General features: G+C 41.7%; 1 protein-coding gene across 1 annotated transcript in view; it reads left to right on the forward strand.

Annotated features, from left to right (window-relative positions):
- Positions 1–24,282, forward strand: part of reep6 (receptor accessory protein 6) — a 68,188-nt gene that overhangs the window by 38,378 nt on the left and 5,528 nt on the right. Inside the window, exon 4 of the mRNA XM_039767121.1 lies at positions 22,683–22,851. Coding sequence (XP_039623055.1) covers positions 22,683–22,851 — 169 coding nt within the window. The remainder of the gene's footprint in view (positions 1–22,682; positions 22,852–24,282) is intronic.

Below are 24,282 nucleotides of genomic sequence, written 5' to 3' on the forward strand. Positions count from 1 at the left end.
TTATATCGTGGATCAAGCACAGTCGCGATGCAGTACAGGGGTTCTGAGTCCGCCTGACTAAATCGTGTGCTGACAGCTTCCAAGAGCGCACTTTTAGTTGTTTTAACTCCGTGGTCTGTTTCAGCCTCTTTGTTTAAAAGACGTTTTAGTGCTGCAAGTAAAGGTATGACGTCTGCCACAGATGCATCAGATGAGCTTATCTCTTTTGTTATCTTCTTAAAGGGAGAACGTTCTCGATTAACACCCACTGGTATGCTGTGAATGTCGCGGGCAGGTCATGATCTGCTATGTATGTAGCCAAGACTCGCTTTTGCGCAAAAAGACTTTCCAGCATATAATATGTACTGTTCCACCTTGTGCTCACATCTTGTTGGAAACGATTTTGTGGCGTTCCGAACTGTTCTTGGATAGATTGTAGGCGCATAGGCAAGCGGTGAATGTTTAAAATGGCCAACAATTTTCCTGCCTATCGCTATCACATCTGCTATACTGCGCTGACTCAACAATCCCTCGTTGACCGCCAGTTGAATTGTGTGTGCCATACACCGTATGCCTTTCAGATCACTATCTTCCATGGCTTTAGCCATATTTCTTGCATTGTCACTGACTACCGCATGCACTTTAGATCGGTCGATACGCCAAGTGTCAAACATGTTGGCGAACGCCTCGGATATGGCTACAGCTGTATGGGACCCTCTAAACTCTTGTGAGTGAAGCACAATCTTTGTAGCTTGAAATCTGTGTCGATCCACTGCGCAGTTAAACTCAGCATACTGGTGGGGCTCACATCCGAGCTCCAAATATCAGTCGTGAAGCTGAGGGCTGCAATATCTGTAGCCAAGAGCTCATGGACGTGAGTTGAAACGACGTTATACATCTCAGGTAAGCACACGTCTGAGAAATGCCGTCTACTAGGCATGGTGTAACGGGGCTCAATATGGTCTATAAGCCTGCGAAATCCAACATCCTCTACAACAGAGAATGGTTGATCATCCAATGCGATGAATTCCATTATCCTTTTAGTAATACCTTTAGCTTTGGCACTGTCATTGGCAAACTTTTTTGCCTTTTCTAAGAAGTCAGCCACAGATGGAGTGGGTGTCTTAGGACTGGGAGTAGCTACTTTCCTTTTCGCTGCTGCTGTTGCCGTAGCCGCCGTGTCTTTCTCGTACTCTGCATGATGTTCGGGGTGTCTTGATTTTAAGTGATAAATTAAACTTGAAGTGCTGTACGTTTTTGCAGATGTACCCCTCTGGACAATTCAGCAGAACAGTGTCTGCAAACGGCCGTTTTTGCCTCTTTCTCTGACGCTTTAAAGTGCTTCCACACTGCTGACATTTTTGCTGCATAAAGCGCGCCTCTCACTCTACGCGGGTTACTATTTGATCGCGTCATTAAAAACGTCATTGTTCGGCAAAATGTATTCGCCTTTTACTTATTCGCCGAACACGAAAGTGCTTTTTGGCTATTTTCGGCCGAATTATTTCGGTTGCCGAACATTCGGTGCATCCCTAATATATATATATATATATATACACACACATACACACTAGCCACCCCTCCCAGATCTGCCCACGTAGTAGTGAAACAGAACAGTGAGGAGGGCCCCGCATGGCTCCCCACTCCTGACGTTGTGCCTCCCCTTTCCCTCGGCCCACAGCCTCTTTCTCGGATTAGTGCAAATACATCGCTCCTGCAAGCGAACTACGATTCTTAGCGCAATGAAAAGGGTCGCAAAATCAACCAGAATGTTGCCGTTACATGTGTTCCTTTGCACTGTTGCATTTGGTAGTTTGTGGCTATTGGCACTCAGTGGGTGACAGAATGCCCATGTTGTGTTGTCCTGACAATTGTGACAATTCGGATGCCTTGTGATGAAGAAACGGCTTCATGGCATGCAATCCGCACCAGGTGCCCCATCATCTAGCTGGTTGTCACTATCTCGATCATAATCATTGTCATCAACATATTCATCTTGCAACTCATCTAGTTGTGTCAAAACACCAGCAGTTTTACAGCGATGTGCAAAAGTATTCAATCCTCTTGAAAGTCCTCATAGTTTTCTAGTTTGTACACACATTTACCTGTTCAGTATTATTAATGTGCTGTAACAATGCATTTCCAAAGTCCAAAGTAACCATTTCCTGTAGATATTTAACTGAAGATGAAAAACTCCCAAGTGAGTGTTTGCCTAAGAATTCAAGGCCTGCACATTCATACTTTGTTGAGACCACCTTTTTTGCTACAGCAACAGCCTTCATTCTTTTGGGGTCAGTATGTCCCAGTTTTGTTCAGGAGTGATTCTTCCTCATTCTTCTTGGCAGAATTGTTTGAGACTCTCTAGCTTTGACTTGGCCATTCCAAAACATTCACCTTTCTCTTTCTGAGCCATTCCTGTGTCATTTTGGCCTTCTGCTAAGGGTCATTGTCATGTTGAAAGATGAATGTTCGCCTGAGCTGTAGGTTCATGGCAGACTAGAGCAGGTTCTCCTGCAATATTGTGCAATATTTGTGTCCATCCATTGTCCCATCAACTCTGACAAAATTCTCAGTCCCAGCACATGAAAAGCATCCCCAACTGTATGATTCTGTCACCACCATATTTCACCGTAGACGTGATGTTTCTTGAGGCCTGGCCAGCATTAATTTTACACCACACACACCTCTTTGATGTCTGGCCATAAAGTTCTCTTTTGGTCTCATCAACCATAAAATCATCTTCCACATCTTAACTGGGTCTTTCTCATGCTTTGTAGCAAATGCCATACATGCTTTTGCAGTGGGTATGGAAAGTATTCAGACCCCCTTCAATTTTTTCACACTTTGTTATATTGCAGCCATTTGCTAAAATCATTTAAATAAATTTTTTTCCTCATTAATGTACACACAGCACCCCATATTGACAGACAAAAAAAATAATTTTGGAAATTGTTGCAGATTTATTAAAATAGAAAAACTGAAATATCACATGGTCCTAAGTATTCAGACCCTTTGCTCAGTATTTAGTATAATCAACCTTTTGAGCTAATACAGCCATGAGACTTCTTGGGAAGGATGCAACAAGTTTTTCACACCTGGATTTGGGGATCCTCTGCCATTCCTCCTTGCAGATCCTCTCCAGTTCTGTCAGGTTGGATGGTAAACGTTGGTGGACAGCCATTTTTAGGTCTCTCCAGAGATACTCCATTGGGTTTAAGTCAGGGCTCTGGCTGGGCCATTCAAGAACAGTCACAGAGTTGTTGTGAAGCCACTCCTTTGTTATTTTAGCTGTGTGCTTAGGGTCATTGTCTTGTTGGAAGGTAAACCTTCGGCCCAGTCTGAGGTCTTTAGCACTCTGGAGAAGGTTTTTGTCCAGGATATCCCTGTACTTGGCCGCATTCATCTTTCCCTCGATTGCAACCAGTCGTCCTGTCCCTGCATCTGAAAATCACCCCCACAGCATGATGCTGCCACCGCCATGCTTCACTGTGGGGACTGTATTGGACAAGTGATGAGCAGTGCCTGGTTGTCACCACACATACCGCTTAGAATTAAGGCCAAAAAGTTCTATCTTGGTCTCATCAGACCAGAGAATCTTATTTCTCACCATCTCAGAGTCCTTCAGGTGTCTTTTAGCAAACTCCATGCGGGCTGTCATGTGTCTTGCCTCTCCTCAGTGTGTATTCAAAAAAATAGCTGCAGAAAAAAAAGCCTCCTTAACATGTGACATTGACACCCACTAATTACGATCGCCTCCGTGGCGCAATACATTTGGCTACTAACTGGGAAACAAAAGGTCACGGGTTCGATTCTGCAGTGTTTCGTTTTGAGAATTAAACTGCTCTTAGTCTTACTATTTTAGAATAAAAGCATACATTTGATTTCAGTCTGTAACAGCTGGTGTAATTTATGATCCTTACGAGCAAAATACCCGCGCTTCGCAGCGGAGAAGTAGTGTGTTAAAGAAGTTTTGAAAAAGAAAAGGAAACATTTAAAAAAAAAAAACGTAACATGATTGTCAATGTCAATATATATAGCAAAATACCTGTGCTTCGCAGCGGAGAAGTAGTGTGTTAAAGAAGCAATGAAAAAGAAAAGAAAACATTTTGAAAATAACGTAACATGATTGTCAGTGTAATTGTTTTGTCACTGTTGTGAGTGATGAGTGTTGCTGTCATTCATATATATATATATATATATATATATATATATATATATATATATATATATATATAGTGGTCCAGGAGGACGCCCAGGAGGAGGAGAGGAGGGCTTGTGCCTACTCCAGACCGTGAGGGGGCGTCCGCCCTGGTTATATTGGGGACCACGGGTGCAGGGCTTGGAAGCCCAGCCCTGTAGGGACCCGTGGTCACGCCAGGCGGCGCCCAATGCCGGTTTACCCTGTGTGGTCTTTGGCCGGGGATGGAGCCCGGCCGGGACGCCTTGGAAGACCGGAGGAGGGCGTGTACCTCCTCCAGACTGAGTGGGGCGTCCGTCCTGGTTAGGCAGGGGCCTCGGGTACAGGGCTTGGAAGCCCAGCCCTGTAGGGACCCGTGGCCACCGCCAGGCGGCGCCCCGGTGCCTAATTATCCCGGGAGCACTTTGTGTGGCGCCCGGAGAGCCGCCAGGAAAGCAGCCGACACTTCCGCCACGCTGGGGCGTGGCTAAGGAGAAGAGGCCGGAAACACCTGGGGCTCATCCGGGGCATTATTTAAGGGGCCGCCTCCCTCCAGTCATTGGTGGAAGTCGGGAGGCAGTAAGACGGAGCTCGAGAGAGGACAGGAGGCGGCCAGAGCGAAGGCACAGAGACTGTGGGCCCTGGACTTTTGGGGGATTCGGTGCTGAAGGGACTGGGGTTGCGTGAGTGCACTAAACTTGTAAATAGTGTAAATAAAGTGTGTTGGGTGAAAAAATGTCGTCCGTCTGTCTGTGCTGGGGCCAGCGTTCACAATATATACATATCCATACATATATAAATATACACATATATATATACACACACATATATACATACATATATATATATCTACATATACACACACACATATACATAAACATATATATACATACATATCTATATATATTGGGGTGCCAGAATCCATGAAGGAAGAAAAATGAAAAACATTATTTGTACAAAATCTTAATTTATTTATCCATTCCTAAATAATTAAATGGGCAGGCTATTTCGTATCAGTGCAATACGCTGTTTGTTAAAGTTCAAGTTCTATTTAAATTTTAAATAGAAGGAATTTTTATTTAGTTGACAGAATATTATTTCGGAATAAATCAACTCAAACCTTAGTTAGAAATAAAGTAAACGTTAAAAGAACAAACATTCAAATTTCTTTACTCTTATGTAATTTTATATAAAAAATAAACTTAAATTTTAAATATCCCAAAAGATTTTGTTCTCCATAAAAGTATATCCTGTCAAAATTATACAAATTCAAATATGAACATGGTGCATAACAAAACCTGGAAATATAAAGGCGACTCCTGTGTGCTGTTTTGTTAGTCTTCATGACTGAGAAGAGCTTCTCACACAGATATGTGGTACCAAACATGCACAAGGTTCGAGCCGCATGTAGACGGAGCTGGAGCATTTGTGCGGGAATAGAGTGAATAAACTGTGCGGGCCGTGCAGTATCGTACTTTGCCTTCAGTGTGCCATTACACTGCAGCTCAATCACCTCCATCTGAATCTGCACAGGTGCAGTTTCCACATCGACGGAAAATGGGTTGCAAAACAACTCAAAATTCTTTTTTTGTTCTTCAACGCCACCAAAGCGCCGTGCAAACTCAGTGCGCAGTGCGCTAAGTTTATCAGCAAAGTGCGTATTTGGGAACACCATTGTGCCGACTTGGTTCAACATTACTTGGCAACAGGGAAAGTGGGGCAAGTTGCACTGGTGCATTTGTGTCTCCCATAAAAGTAGCTTCACTTGAAATCACTTTGTGATTGTGCACGGGCAAAAACGTCTGCTGAAGTGTCAGATTCTTCTTTAACTCTTCTGCTTTCTGTATCTTGTGCATTGCATTCAGGTCTTTCAGGTTATCTTGATGTTTTGTCTCATAGTGCCGTCTTAGATTAATTTCTGTAATTACAGCCACATTAGCTCCACAAATGAGACACACGGGTTTACTGGCAATGTCAGTAAACATATACTCAGCCTCCCATCGGTTTTTAAAGGCTCTATGTTCAGAATCACCTTTTCTCTTTGGCATCGTGTGGGCTAGCTTCGCAATAACTTGCAGCATCATAAGCTAGACTTGATTAACGTAAGTAAGTTCGGCAAGGCAGCTGAAGCGCTGCATTATGGGATCTGTAGTTTATTGTGTTACCAGCGCTTCATATCCCTGGGCCATTAATAACAATAATATATAAAATGATCTCGCGGGCCAGATATAATTACACACCGGGCCGGATGTAGCCTGCGGGCCTTGAGTTTGACACATATGGACTAAATAGAACTTGAAAAGATATATTTTTTCAAATGTGATTGCGCAATTCAGATCGAGTTGACGTGCACTACAGTACATCGAGCCCACGTGCTATTGTGGTTTTGACTGCGTGCCTCAATAAGTCATCATCCCCTCGCTCTTACTTTTTTACCGTTCATCTAATGAATACACTGAGTATGGCTTTACTAAAACAATCATTGATCGTGAATAAAGTATCCATTATTCATAAAGCTTCAATTGATGATCTGTCTTTCTGCGTTAACTGCATATTTTTTCATACGTCTCAAACCAAGGGGATGCGAGGCTAAAATGAATCGGGAAGCGCGCGTACATCAGTGCATCCCCTTTTGGGAATCGAACCTCGGACGCCAGCGCTAGAGGTGAAGCCTCTACTATTGCGCCACGGCGTGTGGTTTGTCTATTTGAGCGTAGCAGTGTAATTCGGTTTTTGTTCAGCACTCTTTGGAACTGTTGCTTTTTGTCTGCGCACTGCGTCAGTTCACGTGAGCCGCTGAATATGGTTTTATCTGTCACTCGCTCGCTTCTAATTGTTTCGCTGCCTTCTTAATTATATAATGTATGTTTTTTTCAGCGGTTTTTGGAGCTCTTCCTGGTTTTCTACATACTGCATGATTACGTGGGAGGCGTGATGATGTCACACGAAACTCCGCCCCCCAGTGGCTTTCGAGCTCAACTTCATTACAGTATATGCAGAAAAATAGCTTCCAGTTATTACCATTACGCGCAGAATTTTGAAATGAAACCTGCCCATTTTTTGTAAGGAAGCTGTAAGGAATGAGCCTGCCAAATTTCAGCCTTCTACCTATACGGGAAGTTGGAGAATTAGTGATGAGTCAGTCAGTGAGGGCTTTGCTTTTTATTAGTATAGATAAAAGTTAGCTTTGTTTTTTTTTTTTAATTCACTTTTCATTCTCTCAGTCGCGTTCAGAATCAATCCATACACCCCATCTGACACGGCTGTTTTCACATAAAGACGCGCTATAGCTCTGCAGTGTACCACGATGCATACTAACGCCACCCCCAAAGGGTTCTGACACACAAACGCTGGCGAAGCTGCCTTCTTCGTATCTCACCATCACTTGATTTTCTTTTTATTCAGTTTTATTGAGTGTTCCTGCCAGACCCCGCATGTTACTGTATGCTGTTTATTTTGTACTCCAGGACATGCAGAGGAGAGAATGGTAAAGAGCAGTAACTTTGGCGCTATATGCAATCATCAGACACTCCCCATCTGCCCGTGTCACTCAAACACAGGAACATATATTGGTGTAAAAGTATAACAAAAGTGCACTTTTTCCATCGCCTTTTCCTGTAAGAAGCAATGTACACAATTCTCTCTATGCTGTGGTTTCTATTACACACCTGAAAGAAAGAGACAATATATGTAAAAACATCATCGCACTAATGCAATATTATTTGCAAACGAACAGCGTCAAATCGGGTGTGAATTTATGCAGGAACTGGAAATTCTCTGATGTGGGATCAGTTCTGTATGGTTGTGGGCATGGGTGTGAGTGGTGGACATAACTGGGAATTACTGTGAATGTGCATGGTGTTTTGAGATAATGAATAGAGCTGCAAATTACAGGGAATTCTCAGATATGACACTGTCAATATATGCTTTTAAGTATGCCGAAGCACCGCGATAAAGCGGCATTTTGTAGAGGAGCGTCCGTATCCTCTAGGCAAACAGCCTCTGTGCAAACAGCCTCTCTGCTCACACCCCTCCGTCAGGCGCAGAGAGAAGAGAGAGAAAAGCAAACAATCAAGCACCGTGTGGGAAGCATATCTTATATAATTGAGGAGTTTTAGTTAATATGTAATACATACTCTGATTGGGTAGCTTCTAAGCCATCCGCCAATAGTGTCCCTTGTATGAAATCAACTGGGCAAACAAACTGAGGAAGCATGTGCCATAAATTAAAAGACACATTGTTCGCAGAAATCCGCGAGCCAGCGAAAAATCAGTGATATATATTTAGATATGCTTACATTTAAAATCCGCGATAGAGTGAAGCCGTGAAAGTCGAAGTGCGATATAGTGAGGGATTACTGTACTCCGAAGCACATGGTGTTATATGCAAAATTTGCGTGAAAGTTGGAGCCAACAGTAAATGGACGGCAGGAAAAACATGGACCGACTGGAAAGTTGATCATCTAAAAAAACATTTAGGTCAAAAATCTCATGTGGATTGTGTCACAAAACTTAAAGATCAAAGCAGAGGGATTTTTAAACAGCATGCTAACTGAATCAAAAGAAGATCGTGAAACCAGGAAAGAGACCACACAGTGAAAACAAGCAACCCCGGATGAGGTAAAGATTTTAATAGATAACGTTTTGCTTGCTATTAGAATAAATTCTTCAATGCTGTCAGTTCAGAATATTGATGATCACGTCGGAAAATATGTCAAAATCCCAGAGAGTTGGTGAAGTAAGAACTATGCCTTTGAGTTTAGTGAGTGTATAAACTCAGCTATCAAAACTGAAATGTATACCGAAATAAGGAAAGCAGCTTATCATACCTTGATAGTTGATGAGTCAAATGACATTTCCGTTAATTTTATACCTAAAGTGCAGGAGTGAAAATTAATCCGTCTATAAAACTGTGTTTGCGGGAATCCTGAAGTTAATAGCGATAGTTCATCACTCTTTCAAGCTATTCAGAACTTTTATTTTGAAAACAGGTTTGATTAAAACAAGATGGTTATGTTTACTTCTGACGGTCATGCTGGGTAAAAGAAAAGGTGTAGCTGCACTATTGCGACAGTCAATTCCACATTTATCAGAGCAACATTGTTTAGCCCATCGTGAGGATTTGGGTATAGATGATGCATGGAAGAATATACCCTTGATGAGAGAGATAGAAACTTTACTAAGGACTGTTTACACAATATTCTGCAGATCATCTGTTAAGAAGGCAAAGTTTGAAGAACTAGCTAAAGCTGCGGATGCAGATGTGATTGCATTTAGACCACTGAATGAGGTTAGGTGGCTATCCAGACATTTCCCAGTAAATGCTTTGGTAAAGAATTATGATGTTTTGCTGCAATATTGCCAAGAAAAAGTGGAGGAAGACAATGATCCTGTTCACAAATATTGCTCGGAGAAGTTACGTTATCCAGAACACCATGTAGCAATTCGAATACTTAATGATGTTCTAGCAGAACTAGCGGAATTAACTAAAATTCTACAAAGAAGTGTGCTTTCAACTGTTGAAGCCTTTCAGTTTACAAAAGCAAAAATTAAGAAATTGCGATCACAGGATCTGGGAGAGAATAAGCATTTCCTTGAAGAAACAAGCATTCTAATTTCTTCATTTCAAGTCCCAGTGAACACAACGTCAATAATAAAATTTATCCAGCAGATGTGTGACCATATGGACAGCCGATTTCCATATGATGAATTAAAAGATTGGTCAATATTTGAAAAAGACTCTTTCTGTGCCACTGCAAATCAGGAGGAGTATTCATTTGGACATGAGCAGATGAAAAGTCTTTCAGCCAGATACTGTCTTCTCCTACAGAAAGATGAAGATATTCTTAAAAGTGATATTTGTAAACAGTATTCAGAATTCAAAATTCTTATTAATGAGAAGTTAAAATGTGGAGCATTAAAGACATTTTCAGATATTCTTACATTCACTCAACAACAGTCAATCAATCAATCAATCAACATTTATTTATATAGCACATATTCATACAAAAAAAATGTCGCTCAAAGTGCTTTACAAAATGAATAGAGAAATAGAAGACACAATAAAAGATAAACATAAGTCAACATAATTAACATAGAATAAGAGTGGTGAAAGCATTTAATTTGTTTATACCGGAGTACCGGGGCTTTGGAGGTTCTGCAGTGTTGGGGAGATATACTATGTTATCTCTAATATCATTAATTTTTTGAGTGAAAAATACAGCAATGTTCTCACAGGTTTCACTGGAAGTATTCTGGGGGCATTCCTTTGTGTTACCTGGGTTTAACAGACGGTCAATTGTTGAAAATAAGACTCTGGGATTACTAGCATTGTTATTTATAATATTAGAGAAATAGCATATTAGAGAAATAGCAGCCTCTCAAGACGGACAGTGTTATTGTATTCTGTTATTTTAACTTTTAATATTTCAGAGTGGATAGTTAGTTTTTCCTCCATTTACGCTCAGCTCTACGACATGTTCTCTTTAAATCAGACACTCTTTGGGTCTTCCATGGAATAACAGTACTAGAGGATTTTTTAACTGTCTTTTCAGGTGCAACTATGTCAACAGCAGTTCTTACTTTAGAATTAAAGTTTTCCACTTTACTATTTACATTATCCTCGCTATTATAGCTGGCATTATAAACGGACTGATTGCTTAGAATAGTTGTAAGCTTTAAAGCTGCTGATGAGTCAAAGAAGCGTTTTTAACAAAATGCTTCTCATGAGCGTTTTCTATCTTTATTTCTATATTAAATAGTAGAAGGAAATGGTCTGATAGACCGATATCAGTGACCTGCTTTATATCAACTTTAAGTCCTTTAGTAATCACTAAGTCTAACGTATGACCTGCTTTATGTGTAGGCTGATTTACGAGCTGCCTCAAATCAAAAGAGTCCAGGAGGTTCATGAATTCCTTTACCTTTTGGTCACACTGATTGTCGACATGAAAGTTAAAGTCGCCGACTATTAAGAGTGCGTCATAGTTTGTAACTAAAATTGACATTAAGTCAGAGAATTCCTCAAGGAAAGACGCGTTATATTTAGGAGGTCTATACACGGATAATACGAGAACGTGAGAATCTCCATGAATAGCAACGGCGAGATACTCAAAGGACTTAAATTTACCAAAACTAACATCTTTACATTTTAATCGGCTCGAGTAAATGTTTGCCAAACCGCCCCCCTTTTTCCCCTGTCGGTCGGCACGAGTAAAACTGTAAAGGATCACTTAAATGAACTCTTCTTAATCATGGATTTTTGCGGCACATTCCAAGCCTCAAATGCAGACTGTGAAAGAGGGTTTAGCCTGATGAACAGTATAAAGACTAAAGCCAGAAACCGTTTAGAAGTTGAACATTTAATGAGAATTAAACTCTTCTTGAATTCTGGAAAGGCTGTATACGTAGATAAAGTTTATAACATCTGGAAAGCAGAAAAAAGCAGAAGAGAGACTATTTGAATTTGACTGAGGAACTAATTTAGTAAGTTTAACTTAGTACATTTACTTAATATAAATATTTTGCTTATGTAAACCTGCTTCTTCAATTTTTAAGTATTCTTCAAATGTCAATACAACTTGTCATTGTTCTGAAATAAACCCCAGAATCGCTACGCAAAAATTGGTGCTCATAAATTTTTGGCTTAAACAAAATGTCGCTCATAAACAATGTTTTTTGCTCACTATATGCTACTCCTTAGAGGGAACATTGATGCAGACTTGAACTTTGGAGTCTTCTTCAATTACATATCTACAGAAAATGGTTTACTTGGACTTCAGAAATGTATTGTTACAGCATAAGAGATCACATTAAAAATACTGAATTAATAAATTTGTTGACAAATCTTTTGTTATGTGGAAAATTGTGATGACTTTCAAGGTGATTGAATACTTTATTTGCAATGACATAACTACTGACTGTCTCTTGCGAAAAGATCAGACTCGACACACTTAAAAAGGTTTGGGGCAGCCACCCATATATTATCCCAGACTGCAATGGGTTTAGTCTTGTAGACAGACGTGTCTTTTGGAGTCCAGACATGAACTGACTTAGGTTTTGGAAGATGGTGGTTTTAAGGAGGAAGGCAGGAAGTGATATAGGGAAACCAGAAGTGACCTCCTTCTGACGTTGTCTTAGGCGCCGGAGCCGGAAGTGACGTCAGCCTAGGTATCAGAACTGAAAGTGATATCGTCTTAGGTGCTGGAACCTGAAAGTGATAGGTCAGACAGGTTTTCAGCGGGTGGTCTGCTAAGACAGCAGGAGAAGATTTAGTGCATCCCACCATCCCCTGGCCTTGCGTGGAACTACCTACACTTGTTCCATACAACGTCCTCCTACTCATATATGTGTGACACTATTCATATCACTATTTTCTGTGAGTTGTTGCATCTAAATAAATAAACAGACAAAGCAAAGTTCTATGGCTCTCCAGTAGATGGCAGCACTATAGTAGAGAAGTGAGATGGGGCGGTAAGCTGGCTGCATCTATAATGGCCATATATTGACATAAGAGTTATACATTACGCTTTGAGATCAGTGAAATACGACTTAACTCGTAGCTCACGTTCAAAGTGTTAATTCGAAATAGAGCGCTAGTAAAAGTTTTTTAATACAGAATATCCACAGGTTTTGACAATATCAGTTTAATTCTTTTAGGGTGGATGTCGACTTTAGTCGACATTCAGGGGCAGGGAGCGAAAAATAGCTGTAAATGTTGGCAAAACTCAGTGTTCTGTAATAGGTAGGCTCTCTTTGCTAGTAGGACCGTTAAACTTGTTGACTTGACAGCGAATCCCTTTGTGTGCGTCTAGGATGGCATCGACATCAGGTGAGAGAGTGAAGCAAATGTGCAAAGTAAAATACTCGGTGCATATTAGTTACTTTTTTATTTATTTTTTGTGTATTATTGGATTATATCTTATCGAACTCCGATTTTGATGCAAGTGATCTGGAGATCGAAAACGAAAATCAGGACCCTGCATCAGCTGATCGATCCCCAGTTGATGCGCCTACAGCAATGTTCACCCTGGAAGGAGTACACAGACGCAGATCTGTGGGAGGCAAGCTGGCAACTGGACTTGATCAAACAACACAGCATGCTAGTGGACACTACGGATTACCAGCCATTTGACCAACAGGAATGTAACAAGTATGTAATTAGCACGTGAGTTTACATACTGTAGTGGCTCATGAAACATAAAACAGAGTGACATTTCTCTTAAATAAGTATTATTTATTATGTTGGTTTATGTGAGAAACCACTGCTTTGCGCGCACAAAAGAGAAAAAAGAAGTAATTAGCCCTAAAAGAGTTAAGAAACTGTCACACCAAGACTGCACAGTGCACGACTTCCACGACCGCTCCCTCCGGCAATGGTTTTCCACATAAAAGTTACCAACTTTCAAAACTGTGGTATCCATTTAAGAACTAACACCGCATCATGCCATTTCAAAACCATCAAAGAACAAATTTTGAATCAGTCCAGGTGGAAAATGAAACTATTTCACGTACAGTGGTGAATCCCAATTATCTGAGGTAATATGGACCGATGCTACCTAGAAATACTGAAAACGAATAGCAGCAGCAATTTTGGATTAAAAGTTGCAGATATTGAAGTTTTTGCCCATTTCTATGGTACAGCATCACTTTTTAGCCTCTGTTTACAGTTCTGCAGTCGCCTCCTCATCAGATTGTTGGCAGGTGGTAGCGTCTTCCTGCTGTTCAATGTACAAAAGTGCTGTTTCGATGGCATTCAGACTCTCTGTATGAGAGATCCTGCTGGATTTTCTACGTAGTCCTCATCATTGTATAAGCACAAAAATTCTAAAGTGAACAAAGGGGTAGAGCAGGTGTACACGGACAACACTGGTGACACACTGACAATGGCTGAGGGGGGAGACAGTCACACCCGCATTCCCACAGTCAACATTTCCATGCCGTGTATTACACTTATAGGTTCACCTCAAATAATATGGAGCCTTGGTTAATCAGGGCACAGATAACTTGTGGTTCTTCTGTAATTCAATCTACCAACTATTCTCAGAGACAATCTTGTAAAGACCAGCAAAGATTAATAACAGACTACTAAATCATAACAGTTGCAGTTACATAGTGAAATACAATTCCCTCTATAATGTTTGGGACAAAGACCCATTTTTATTTAATTGCTCCCTTCTGCTCCACAGTTTAAAATCACAAATCAAACAATTCAGACTTGTGATTAAAGTACACATTGAAGGGAATTTTCATACATTTCAGTCACACAATACTTTTTCTACAGAGTCCCCCCTTTTCAGGGCACCATAATGTTTGTGACAATTGGTGTCACAGGTGTTTGTGATTCCTCAGATGGGTTCCATGGCTTCGTAAGACACCTCGGCCTGCTTCTACCCTTTTGGAGTCTGTAGCTGCCATTTTTCAACATGAGGACAAGAGCTGTGCCAGTGAAAGTCAAAGAAGCCATCTTGAGGTTGAAGAACAAGAATAAAACCGTTGGAGGCATTGGTGAAACCTTAGGATGACCAAAATCAACTGTGTGGAATATCATGAAGAAGAAAGAACACACTGCTGGGCTCAGTAATAACAAAGGGACTGGTAGGCCAAGGAAGACCTCCACTGCTGATGAAAGATGAATCCTCATTGTGGTCAAGAAAAAGCCCCCAAATTGCTGTGTCTTCAGGAGGCAGATGTTGGATGTGTCAGAGGGATGATGAGCAAAGTGTGGAGACAAGAAGGAACTGCTTAAGATCCAAAGCGGACCACCTCATCTGTTAAATATGGTGCTGGTGGTGTTATGGCTTGGGCATTTATGGCTGCCATAGGTCCTGGCACACTTCTCTTCATTGATGATGTGACTGCTGACGGCACAGTGAATTCTAAGGTGTGGGGAAACATCGTATCTGCTCAAGTTCCCTCTGAAGCACTGGACAGCGCTTCATCCTACAAAAATATGATGATTAAAACATAATACTGAGCCAAGAGAGGAGTTTATCACAGTTAAAAAATGGAAAATTCTTGAGTGGCCAAGCCAGTCGCCTGATTTCAGTCCAACTGAGCAGGTCTTCTATATCCTGAAGAGAAAACTAGCCCCCAAAACAAGCAGGAGCTGAAGATGGCTGCATTAGAGGCTTGGCCGAGCATCACCAGAGAGGACTCTCAGCACCTGCTGATGTCTATGAATGGCAGACTTCAAGCAGTCATTGCATGCAAGGGATATGCGTCAAAGTCCTAAATGTGATGGCTTTATTAGTCCTGCCATTGCTGTGTCCCAAACATTATGGTGCCCTGAAATGGAGGGACCAAAATGTATGCAAAGGCCACTTAAATGAAATTCTACCATGTTCACTTTAATCACGACTGAGTTATTTGATTTGTAATATTAAACTGTGAAGCAGAGGGGTAAATTAAGGACAAGTTTGTCTTTACCCTATACATTATGAAGGGGCACTGCCCATATATCAGACCAGGGCATTGAGCCCAAGAAGCTGACCAATTCCGTTCCCCAAAATAGCAAGTTGTGTTTTGAAGATCCCTACTTGCACACTGCTAGGCATGTAAAACTTACATCTGGAGAAAACCAAAGTGAATTTAACTTAAAAGTGGATGGGAACAATTAGACAGTTCACACACTGGAATTTTTAAGCCAATCCAGCGTCTCATGAAGGTGGAAAGGTTGGAGCTCAGAGTTGGGGCAGTAGTTTAAACAGCAAAGAATAATGGTGCCATTGTTAACCTGGCCTGACAGATAGCAAGCGACTGCAAAGTCTCCTAAAATGGCAGCTGTTAAACAAATCAGTGTGTGTTTGGAACACACCACATGTGTTAAAAATGAAGATAATCTGTTGCAAAGGAAAAACATTCCTGCAAAACCAGATTATACTTGGCATTCAGAGACATCACTGGGCTCACACCCGGTTAAAAAGGTGGTGAAAGGAACTGCCGCTAAGTGAGATAACGAAGGATCACAGGAGATTTCATTTTCAGTCCTTGGGACACCTGAAATAGTAAATGTGCCTAATGATGCTGACACGTCTCCAGAAAAACCACGGACAAGGCTGCACGGCACCCAGCATCTCACTGTACCCCAAAATGAGTAACCGAAGCAAATTAACATTAGTGTCTGATTGGAAATAGCAAACATGCCATACCTGAATATGGTCACAGTGTGTTAACACGTACTATACAAGCACTAGCACTGCAAATATTGACTCTGCACATAAACTTCATATCATTGTCAATAAAAGCCTTTGAAACTTCTGAACTGCTTGTAATTTTACTTCAGTACACCAGAGAAACATCTGATAAAAAGATCTAAAAACACTGAAGCAACACACTTTGTGAAAATAAATATTTGTGTCATTCTTAAAACTTCTGGCCACGACTGTACACACTACTAAGAATATCTGTACACCTGCGTATCTTAACAATTATCTATCAGGCAATGATGTGGCAGTGGTGCAATGCAGGGCAGGAGTTTCATTAAACACCTGACTGTTGTTGTTTTGCCTGTAGATGCCCTCTGCCTCACTATAGCCATCATCTTGAGCTTTTGCATCAACACTTGTATGGAAAGATGAATCGTGTATTACAGTATAGTATTGAGACCTTGTGTAGCCTTGGGACAGTTCATTTCAGGGTGGTTAAAATGAGTAGCAATGAGGCCCTTAAGGCCTGAGGTCACCTGCATGGATTAGGCCAACCCCACTCAGCAGCCAGAAGGACCCTGTCTTATGAAAATAGTTGCCATTCTTGAGTGACTTGTCATCCACTTTGGGTTCTTTACAGATTCACATGACATCTTTATTCCAGAACCACTGCCCCGGGAGCAGCTTTGTACATGGCTGTTTATTTGGATAACTTCTCAAAAGTGGAACTGTTCTGCTCTAATCTGAGCCTCGTGTCCCTTCAGCGTAAGCCTCTTATGCTTCAGCTCTCTTTTGAGCCGTCCCAGCCATTTCTTCTTGGGGAGGAATCTTTAAGAGGGATCAAGGGCAGCTAATCTTTCCCATTGTATACCGAGTGGATGTTTTCATTTTATAAATTCATCTTCATTAAACTTCCTCCACATTAGTGGTTAGGTCCATCCATACATCTGTTGCTTCCAGTTTAGGTTCTGGCCTCCCACAACTCTGAGACAAATGAAATGGTTTCAAAATAGTGGAGGTTTGTTACATGCAGAATCACCATTATGGTATTTAAATTACACAACATTCATACATGAGGATTAACATCAAGGAAGAAGTGCGTCACACCTTAAAATTCTACCTTTAAATAGCAGAGGAAGAGTTTTGTAAGACCCAGGAGCAGGAGTGAGTGCCGTCTGCTCGCTCCACCGGGGGCACATCCCCGAACGCTTGCCTCCACCTCAGTCCTGATCCTTCTTCCTTTCTTCTTTGTCTCCCTTTAACCTCCAGACTCTTTTCTCCTCTCTTTTTCCTTCAATTCCCTTTGCTTTCTCACCTTAGGCTCTCTTAACACTAGAATTACCAGAGCCTACGAAAAAACCTGTAGATCCGTCCCACCTTATATCACTTCTTAAATCTGTCCTCACCTCTCCGCCAGTGTCTCTTGTCCTGTTAATGTGCAGATTAAGAGCAGCAAGCAACCAGCTATTCCATCCCCCACCGTCGCAGAACATGCACGAACTTCTCCCAGTTCATGCCTTGATTGATTATCTGGGAGTGAAGTGGAGTTGTAGAGTGGAAATAATAGTTTGGTTTTGGAACACACGCATTTCATGTGTGTTCTGTTTCTACAGTAATCTGTATAAACACATTGTTAAAACAGAAACGTTTTCATATTTTAGTAATAAATGTTACAAAATGTAGGCGTAAACTATAGAGTATATGAAGCCTGATTTCCAAAGATCAAATAAACACTTTCACAAAAGGTTCAAGAATAACAGAGCCTTTCTTGTGGTGTAACGCTAAGATTTGCTGTTGTAGTACGTCTACCGTGCCTCAGAGACTTGAGTTCGAATCCTCGTCGGGGAGAAACTGTTATTTTTTTCTTTTTAACCTCAAACGGACATAAAATTTATAAATTGGTATGCACTGTCAATTAATGAGATCGTTATATTTTCATGTGGGATGCTCCTTTTAAAATATTTTTTAACAACTGAGACTGCAATTAACATGAACAAGTGTCCTTATAACTGTTATTTTTAAGTTCCGTAACACACAGACAGACAGAGCACTGCGTAATAGAGAGACAGACAAACAGGCAGAGAAGTCACTAAATAAACAGGGAAGGCACATGTACTGAAAGAAAGAAAAAGGATCAACATGTGCGTTGTTCCTGCCGCACTGAATAAGCTCACGCACTCTAACCCCTCCCCCTCTTCCCCGATCTGACTCGAAGTAACGCTCGCGCTGTCAGATCAGAAGAGGCAGGCGGGGGGCGGGGTTAGAGCGTACAAGAACCATCTTTCCTGCATTACAACGTGTGTACCTGTAGCAATGCGCACACTTTTCTATATGCTGTGGCTTCTATGACATTCAAATGGCACTTGACACTGACACAGTTTACTTTCCTGGGGAACCGGCTATCTTGGAACAGAAGCTTGTCGATTTTGCATCCTCCTTTTTTGAGTTTTATTTTCTCAATGACGATCACGCTCTAACCCCCTGCCCGCCCGCCTATTTTTCATTTAGTAGTGCTTTCTCTGTTTGTCTATTATACTATGAACTCCGTCTATCTATATAGTAATAACAGTAATTTTTTTATTATATAGCAGCTTCCCTGTCTGCCTATCATATAATGCCTTTCCTTCCTATCTATCTATATAACTATTCCCTTAGCTGTTTTTTGATATATCTATTATACAGTACTTTCCCTGTTTATTTAGTGACTTCTCTGCCTGTTTGTCTGTCTCTCTATTACGCAGTGCTCTGTCTGTCTGTGTATTATGGATCTTAAAAATAACAGTTATAAGGACACTTGTTGATGTTAATTGCAGTCTCAGTTGTTAAAAAATATTTTAAAAGGAGCATCCCTCATGAAAATATAACGATCTCAGTAACTGACAGTGCATACCAATTTATAAATTTTATGTCCGTTTGAGGTTAAAAAGAAAAAAATAACAGTTTCTCCCCGATGGGGATTCGAAATCAAGTCTCTGAGGCACGGTAGACGTACTACAACAGCAAATCTTAGCGTTACACCACAAGAAAGGCTCTGTTATTCTTGAACCTTTTGTGAAAGTGTTTATTTGATCTTTGGAAATCAGTCCTCACATATTCTATAGTTTATGCCTACATTTTGTAACATTTATTACTAAAATATGAAAAAGTTTCTATATTAACAATGTGTTTACGCAGATTACTGTAGAAACGGAACAGACATGAAATGCGTGTGTTCCAAATAACAATCTATTATTTCCACTCTAAAACTCCACTTCACTCCCAGATAATCAATCAAGGCATGAGCCATGAGAAGTTCGTGCCCGTTCTGCGACGGTGGGGGATGGAATAGCCGGCTGCTTGCTGCTCTTAATCTGCACATTAACAGGACAAGAGACAGAGGTGCGGACGGATTTAAGTAGCGATTTAAGGTGGGACAGATCTACGAGTTTTTTCGTAGGCTCTGGTAATTCTAGTGTTAAAGTGTTGAAGGTGTAGGTGCCTTGATTACAATCACCAGAGTGTTAACGAGGAAATCAGCAAGAGTGACTGTATTTGCATGTAAATGGGCGCTCAATCAGGATCACTCAGCTACGCTGCCACATGCACCCACACTCCCCTGAGCCTGAGCTCACATATTTGATTTAAAACCCACACACCACCACAAACCCTTAAATTCGCTTTAACACAAAGCTACAGTGGGTATAGAAAAGAATACCTTCTAAATATTCCCATTTTTTTGCTTTACAGCCTTAAATGTAAACACACAAACCAATATTTTTTTCAGCTTTACTTACTGAATGCAATCTCTAACATCCAAGTGAAAGATAATCACAGCTACAGTTCAGAAAAAAAAAAATCAAAAACAAGAAATCCTGAGATGAATAAAGGACCCCCCCACCTCAATCAGGTGTCAGTGCCCACCATTCCCATTGCGGTTACTGGCTTCCTCCCACCTGTGATCACTTGTAATGAGTGTGATTAGTGAAGCTGTTCCTGGTCCATTCATTCCCTTGCTTGGCACTGCAACTGACAGCAAACAACTGACTGTGGGTGGCAAGTCACTTCAGAAGATCTCAGGGATAGAGCTGTGGACAGACATAAGGCAGGTGATGCAGACAAAAAAAATCTCAAAGGCTTTATCAGTCCCAGGAAGTTCAGTAAAGTCCAAATAAAGAAGTGTCTGGTACTACTAGGACCCCCCCTGGGTACAAACTGGATTGAAGAGCAAGGAGGAAACTGGTAAGAGAGGCTACCGAGAGGTCAATGGCCACTTTGAAGGAGTTACAGGATTTGATGGCAAAGAATGGTCATTAATGGTGTGCATGTGACAACAATTTCACAAGCGCTCCACAATTGTGGCTTGTTCTGAAGGGTGGCAAGGAAAGAGCCACTACTCAAAAAAGGCCACATGAAGGCTCGTTTGAGCTTTGCCAGAATGCACCTTGAAGATTCTGTTGCCAAGTGGAAAAAGGGCTTATGGTCAGATGAGACCAAAATTGAACTATTTGGCCTCAACACCAAACGGTACACCAATGCAGCTCATCATCCACAACACACCATACCTACAGTAAAGCATAGAGGGGGCAGCATCCTGTTGTGGGGGGCCTGGGGCTCTTGTCAGGGTAGAATGAAAAACAGATGGGGCAAAATACCGTCAAATTCTAGAGGAAAACCTGCTACCCTCTGCCAGAAAGTTGAAGAGGAGCAGAATGTTCACCTTTCAACACCACAATGACCTGAAGGACACAGCAAAATTGAGCACCCAGTGGCTGAAGGAGACAAAAGTGAATGTCCTCTTGTCGCCAGTCAGAGCCCAAAATCCGATTGAAAATCTGTGGAAAGACCACCAACGCTCACCATCCAATTTGACCGAACTTGAACAGTTAAACTGTAAAGAAGAGTGGGGGGCAAATATTGAGTGGGCTCTATCTAGGTGTGTAAAGCTGATAGGAGTATCCCTCCAGACTCAAGGCTGTCAATTAAGCAAAAGGTGGCTTAAAAAAATGTCATTGACATTGGGGGGATCCTCTATTAATCTCATTAGGTCTTGTTTTTGATTTTTTATAATTCTTTTGAACTGTAGCTGTGATGTCTTTCACTTGGATGTTATAGATTGCATTAAGTAAAGCTGGAAAAAAAATGTATGTGTGATTTCATTTAAGGCTGTAAAGCAAAAAAAAGGAATATTTCGAACGGTTGATTCTTTCCTATACCCACTGTACATCTCTTTAATTTCGGTACTGGCAGTAAATGGATTTGATTCAAGCGCTTCACGCTGAATTGTTTATCAGGATAATCAAAACTCCAAGAGGGACCCACCCTTTGATTGTTAAATTTAATGTACAAATTACACATTGCTGGAATCAAAAAGGGGGAACTGGCACCCCTGACACCGAAGCTATCTGTACATACATATTTATATAAACATACCGGACACTCCAAAGAGTGAACCACCATACCCAGCTCCTGTTAATGCTTTGCGGAATGTGGTGTAGCAAGGTGGCACAGACTAGCTGGAGGAATGAAGCTAACTGTGAGACAGCAGTGGTGGGGGGACTTCTACGTTATTTGCTTTGGAACCGTTTTGGTGCTGGTACTGAGGTCCGAAAGCTTCTATCGATACCAAAGTCAACATTTTTTTCTTTGATTTGATATACTTTCTTAATTCCCAAGTGGAAATTGTCTTCTGACTTTTGGGGTTGTAGCCCAGGGTCATCCATTGTGTAGTGCCCCTGGAGCAACTTTCACGTTAAGGACTTTACTCAAGGGCCCCATAGAGTAGGATCCCTTCTGGCAGTGATGGGGTTTGAACCGGGAATCTTCCATATACCAGCACAAATCCTTAGCCGCAGAGCCCCCTATTCGACACCTAGGTCAGGGTTGGCCTAGTCCCACTGAAGCCAGACATATAATCTATATGTCTGGAGACAACCTCATGGAGGCAGCAGTTAAAGAAGGGGGCAGTTATTTTGAAATGAAAAGATCAGAGGTGCTCTCGTTAACCTGGACCGACAGGTTAGTGACAGACCCAGACAGCAAGCCTCCAAACTCACCCTGTTTAGTGCTATTCAACCTACCAGTGAAGTCAGATCCAAGTTTCTGCGTGTGGTGTCTTTGAAACCACCAATGAAGTTATCAGATGCGTGTCACTCTGTATAGTGCCCTTCAAACCGCCAGTGATGTCAAATACATGTCACTATGTGGTGTCCTTCAAATCCCCCATGATTTTGCCAAATCTGTGTATAGTGTCTTCCATGCTGTCTGTGAGATTTCCAAACTGTGTCACTGTGTATAGTGGCTTTCCAACTAAACACTTCAGCAACTGTCTTTCAGTCTCTTGTGTCATGGTGACAGTGAGCGGCTCACTCTCACTCATTCTCATCGGTCTGTCTCTTTTGCAGTGCATCTTTCTGCTGTGGTGCATGGCTCCTATCTCCTGGAACGGCTCACAACTGATCTACACGCGGCTTGTGCGGCCTTTCTTCCTCAAACACGAGTCCACCGTGGACAGCGTGATCAATGACCTGAGCGGGAGAGCAGTCAGCGCGGCGGAGAGTGTCACAAGAGAAGGTAGGTCAGGAATAGGGGGCGGGTGAGAACATTTGATGTGTTTTCGAGCTCTTGGGATGATTCCTATATTAACCTCTGAATGGTCTTCGTGAAGAAAAGGAGACATCATGCTTTGCCATTACCTGTTTTGGTGCTGCCAGCTTAGCCGTTTCAGATTCTGTGCTAAAGTTGCCGTAATGGATCCTGGTCTGGTGAACCACAAATGGGCCAGGGTGGCCATCACCAAAAAACTCTACTCATGCTGCCGAGATGAAGAGGCAGCTCTGGTGTGTAAATCACTGTGGCACAGATGAAGCTTGCTGCGCATTACCCGAACCACAGAGAAGTCGGCTTGTGGAAAGGGTGGTTGCTGTATTAAGGGGATGAATTACAATACAATACAGTTTATTTTTGTAGAGCCCAAAATCATGCAAGAAGTGTCGCAATGGGCTTTAAAAGGCCCTGCCTTTTGACAGCCCCCCAGCCTTGACTCCCTAAGCTCCCAAAAAAAGGGAAAAAATGGAAGAAATCTTGGGAAAGGCAGTTCAAAGAGAGACCCCTTTCTAGGTAGGTTGTGTGTGCAGTGGGTGTTAAAAGAATTGGGGTCAATACAACACAGAACAGAACAGAAGTAATCCACAATACAGTATAAAATATTACAACTACGGAGTAGAATTTAACAGTACATGATATCCCATAATAGGATTTGGATTTGTTTAGAGTCCTGGAGACCTCATCCATCAAGTTGCCTCCCTCTGTTAGCCATTCCACAGCTGATCCAATCCGATGAAAGGACCCCTCTAACCAACAATTCCTGTAATCCTCCTCCAGAGATGACTTTACCTTAGACAGGAAAAACAACTTGGCTGTAGGGCAAGTGGCACCAAATTCCACATTTGAGTACCGAGAACAGAAACAGAATAGGTGAGGGTTCTAGGAGGACATCAGTTCTTTGTGTGCAAACTTCTGGTGAAATTTTGTTACAAAGCCTGCTGGCTGCACAGCTCGTCTGCCTCATTTTTACTGCCATCTAGTGACAGGAAAGTGTAACTCCTTCAACAGCTCAATGAAAAAAGGTGTGTATTTTGTGAATAGCCTATCGCAGATGACAAACAGAAGTAAAAAGTGGCCGCCTTGGCACGGACAACATCACCCTACAGTATTTATGTGCAGGGGGTGCTGCACTCATTTGTGTGTCCATCTATCTCTACTGTCTCACTTGTCTCTGTCTTCTTCTCTTCTTCATCTAGTGCTGCACACACTTGCTCATACCAAAAGCTGCCTGCCCTCGGGGGCACCTGCCAGACCAGTGCCCAGTGCTTCAGTACGTAACAACATCTTGTGCTTCTGCCACTTGTCTTTATATCTGCTGGAGTGTGTGTCATGACTGAAACAGGAAAACAGTTGGGATTGTTACATGTTTGAGAGGTGTAGGAAAGGTTTACTCTTTGC

The sequence above is a fragment of the Polypterus senegalus genome, chromosome 10 (genome assembly GCF_016835505.1).
Source record: "Polypterus senegalus isolate Bchr_013 chromosome 10, ASM1683550v1, whole genome shotgun sequence".
Taxonomy (NCBI): Eukaryota; Metazoa; Chordata; class Cladistia; order Polypteriformes; family Polypteridae; genus Polypterus; species Polypterus senegalus.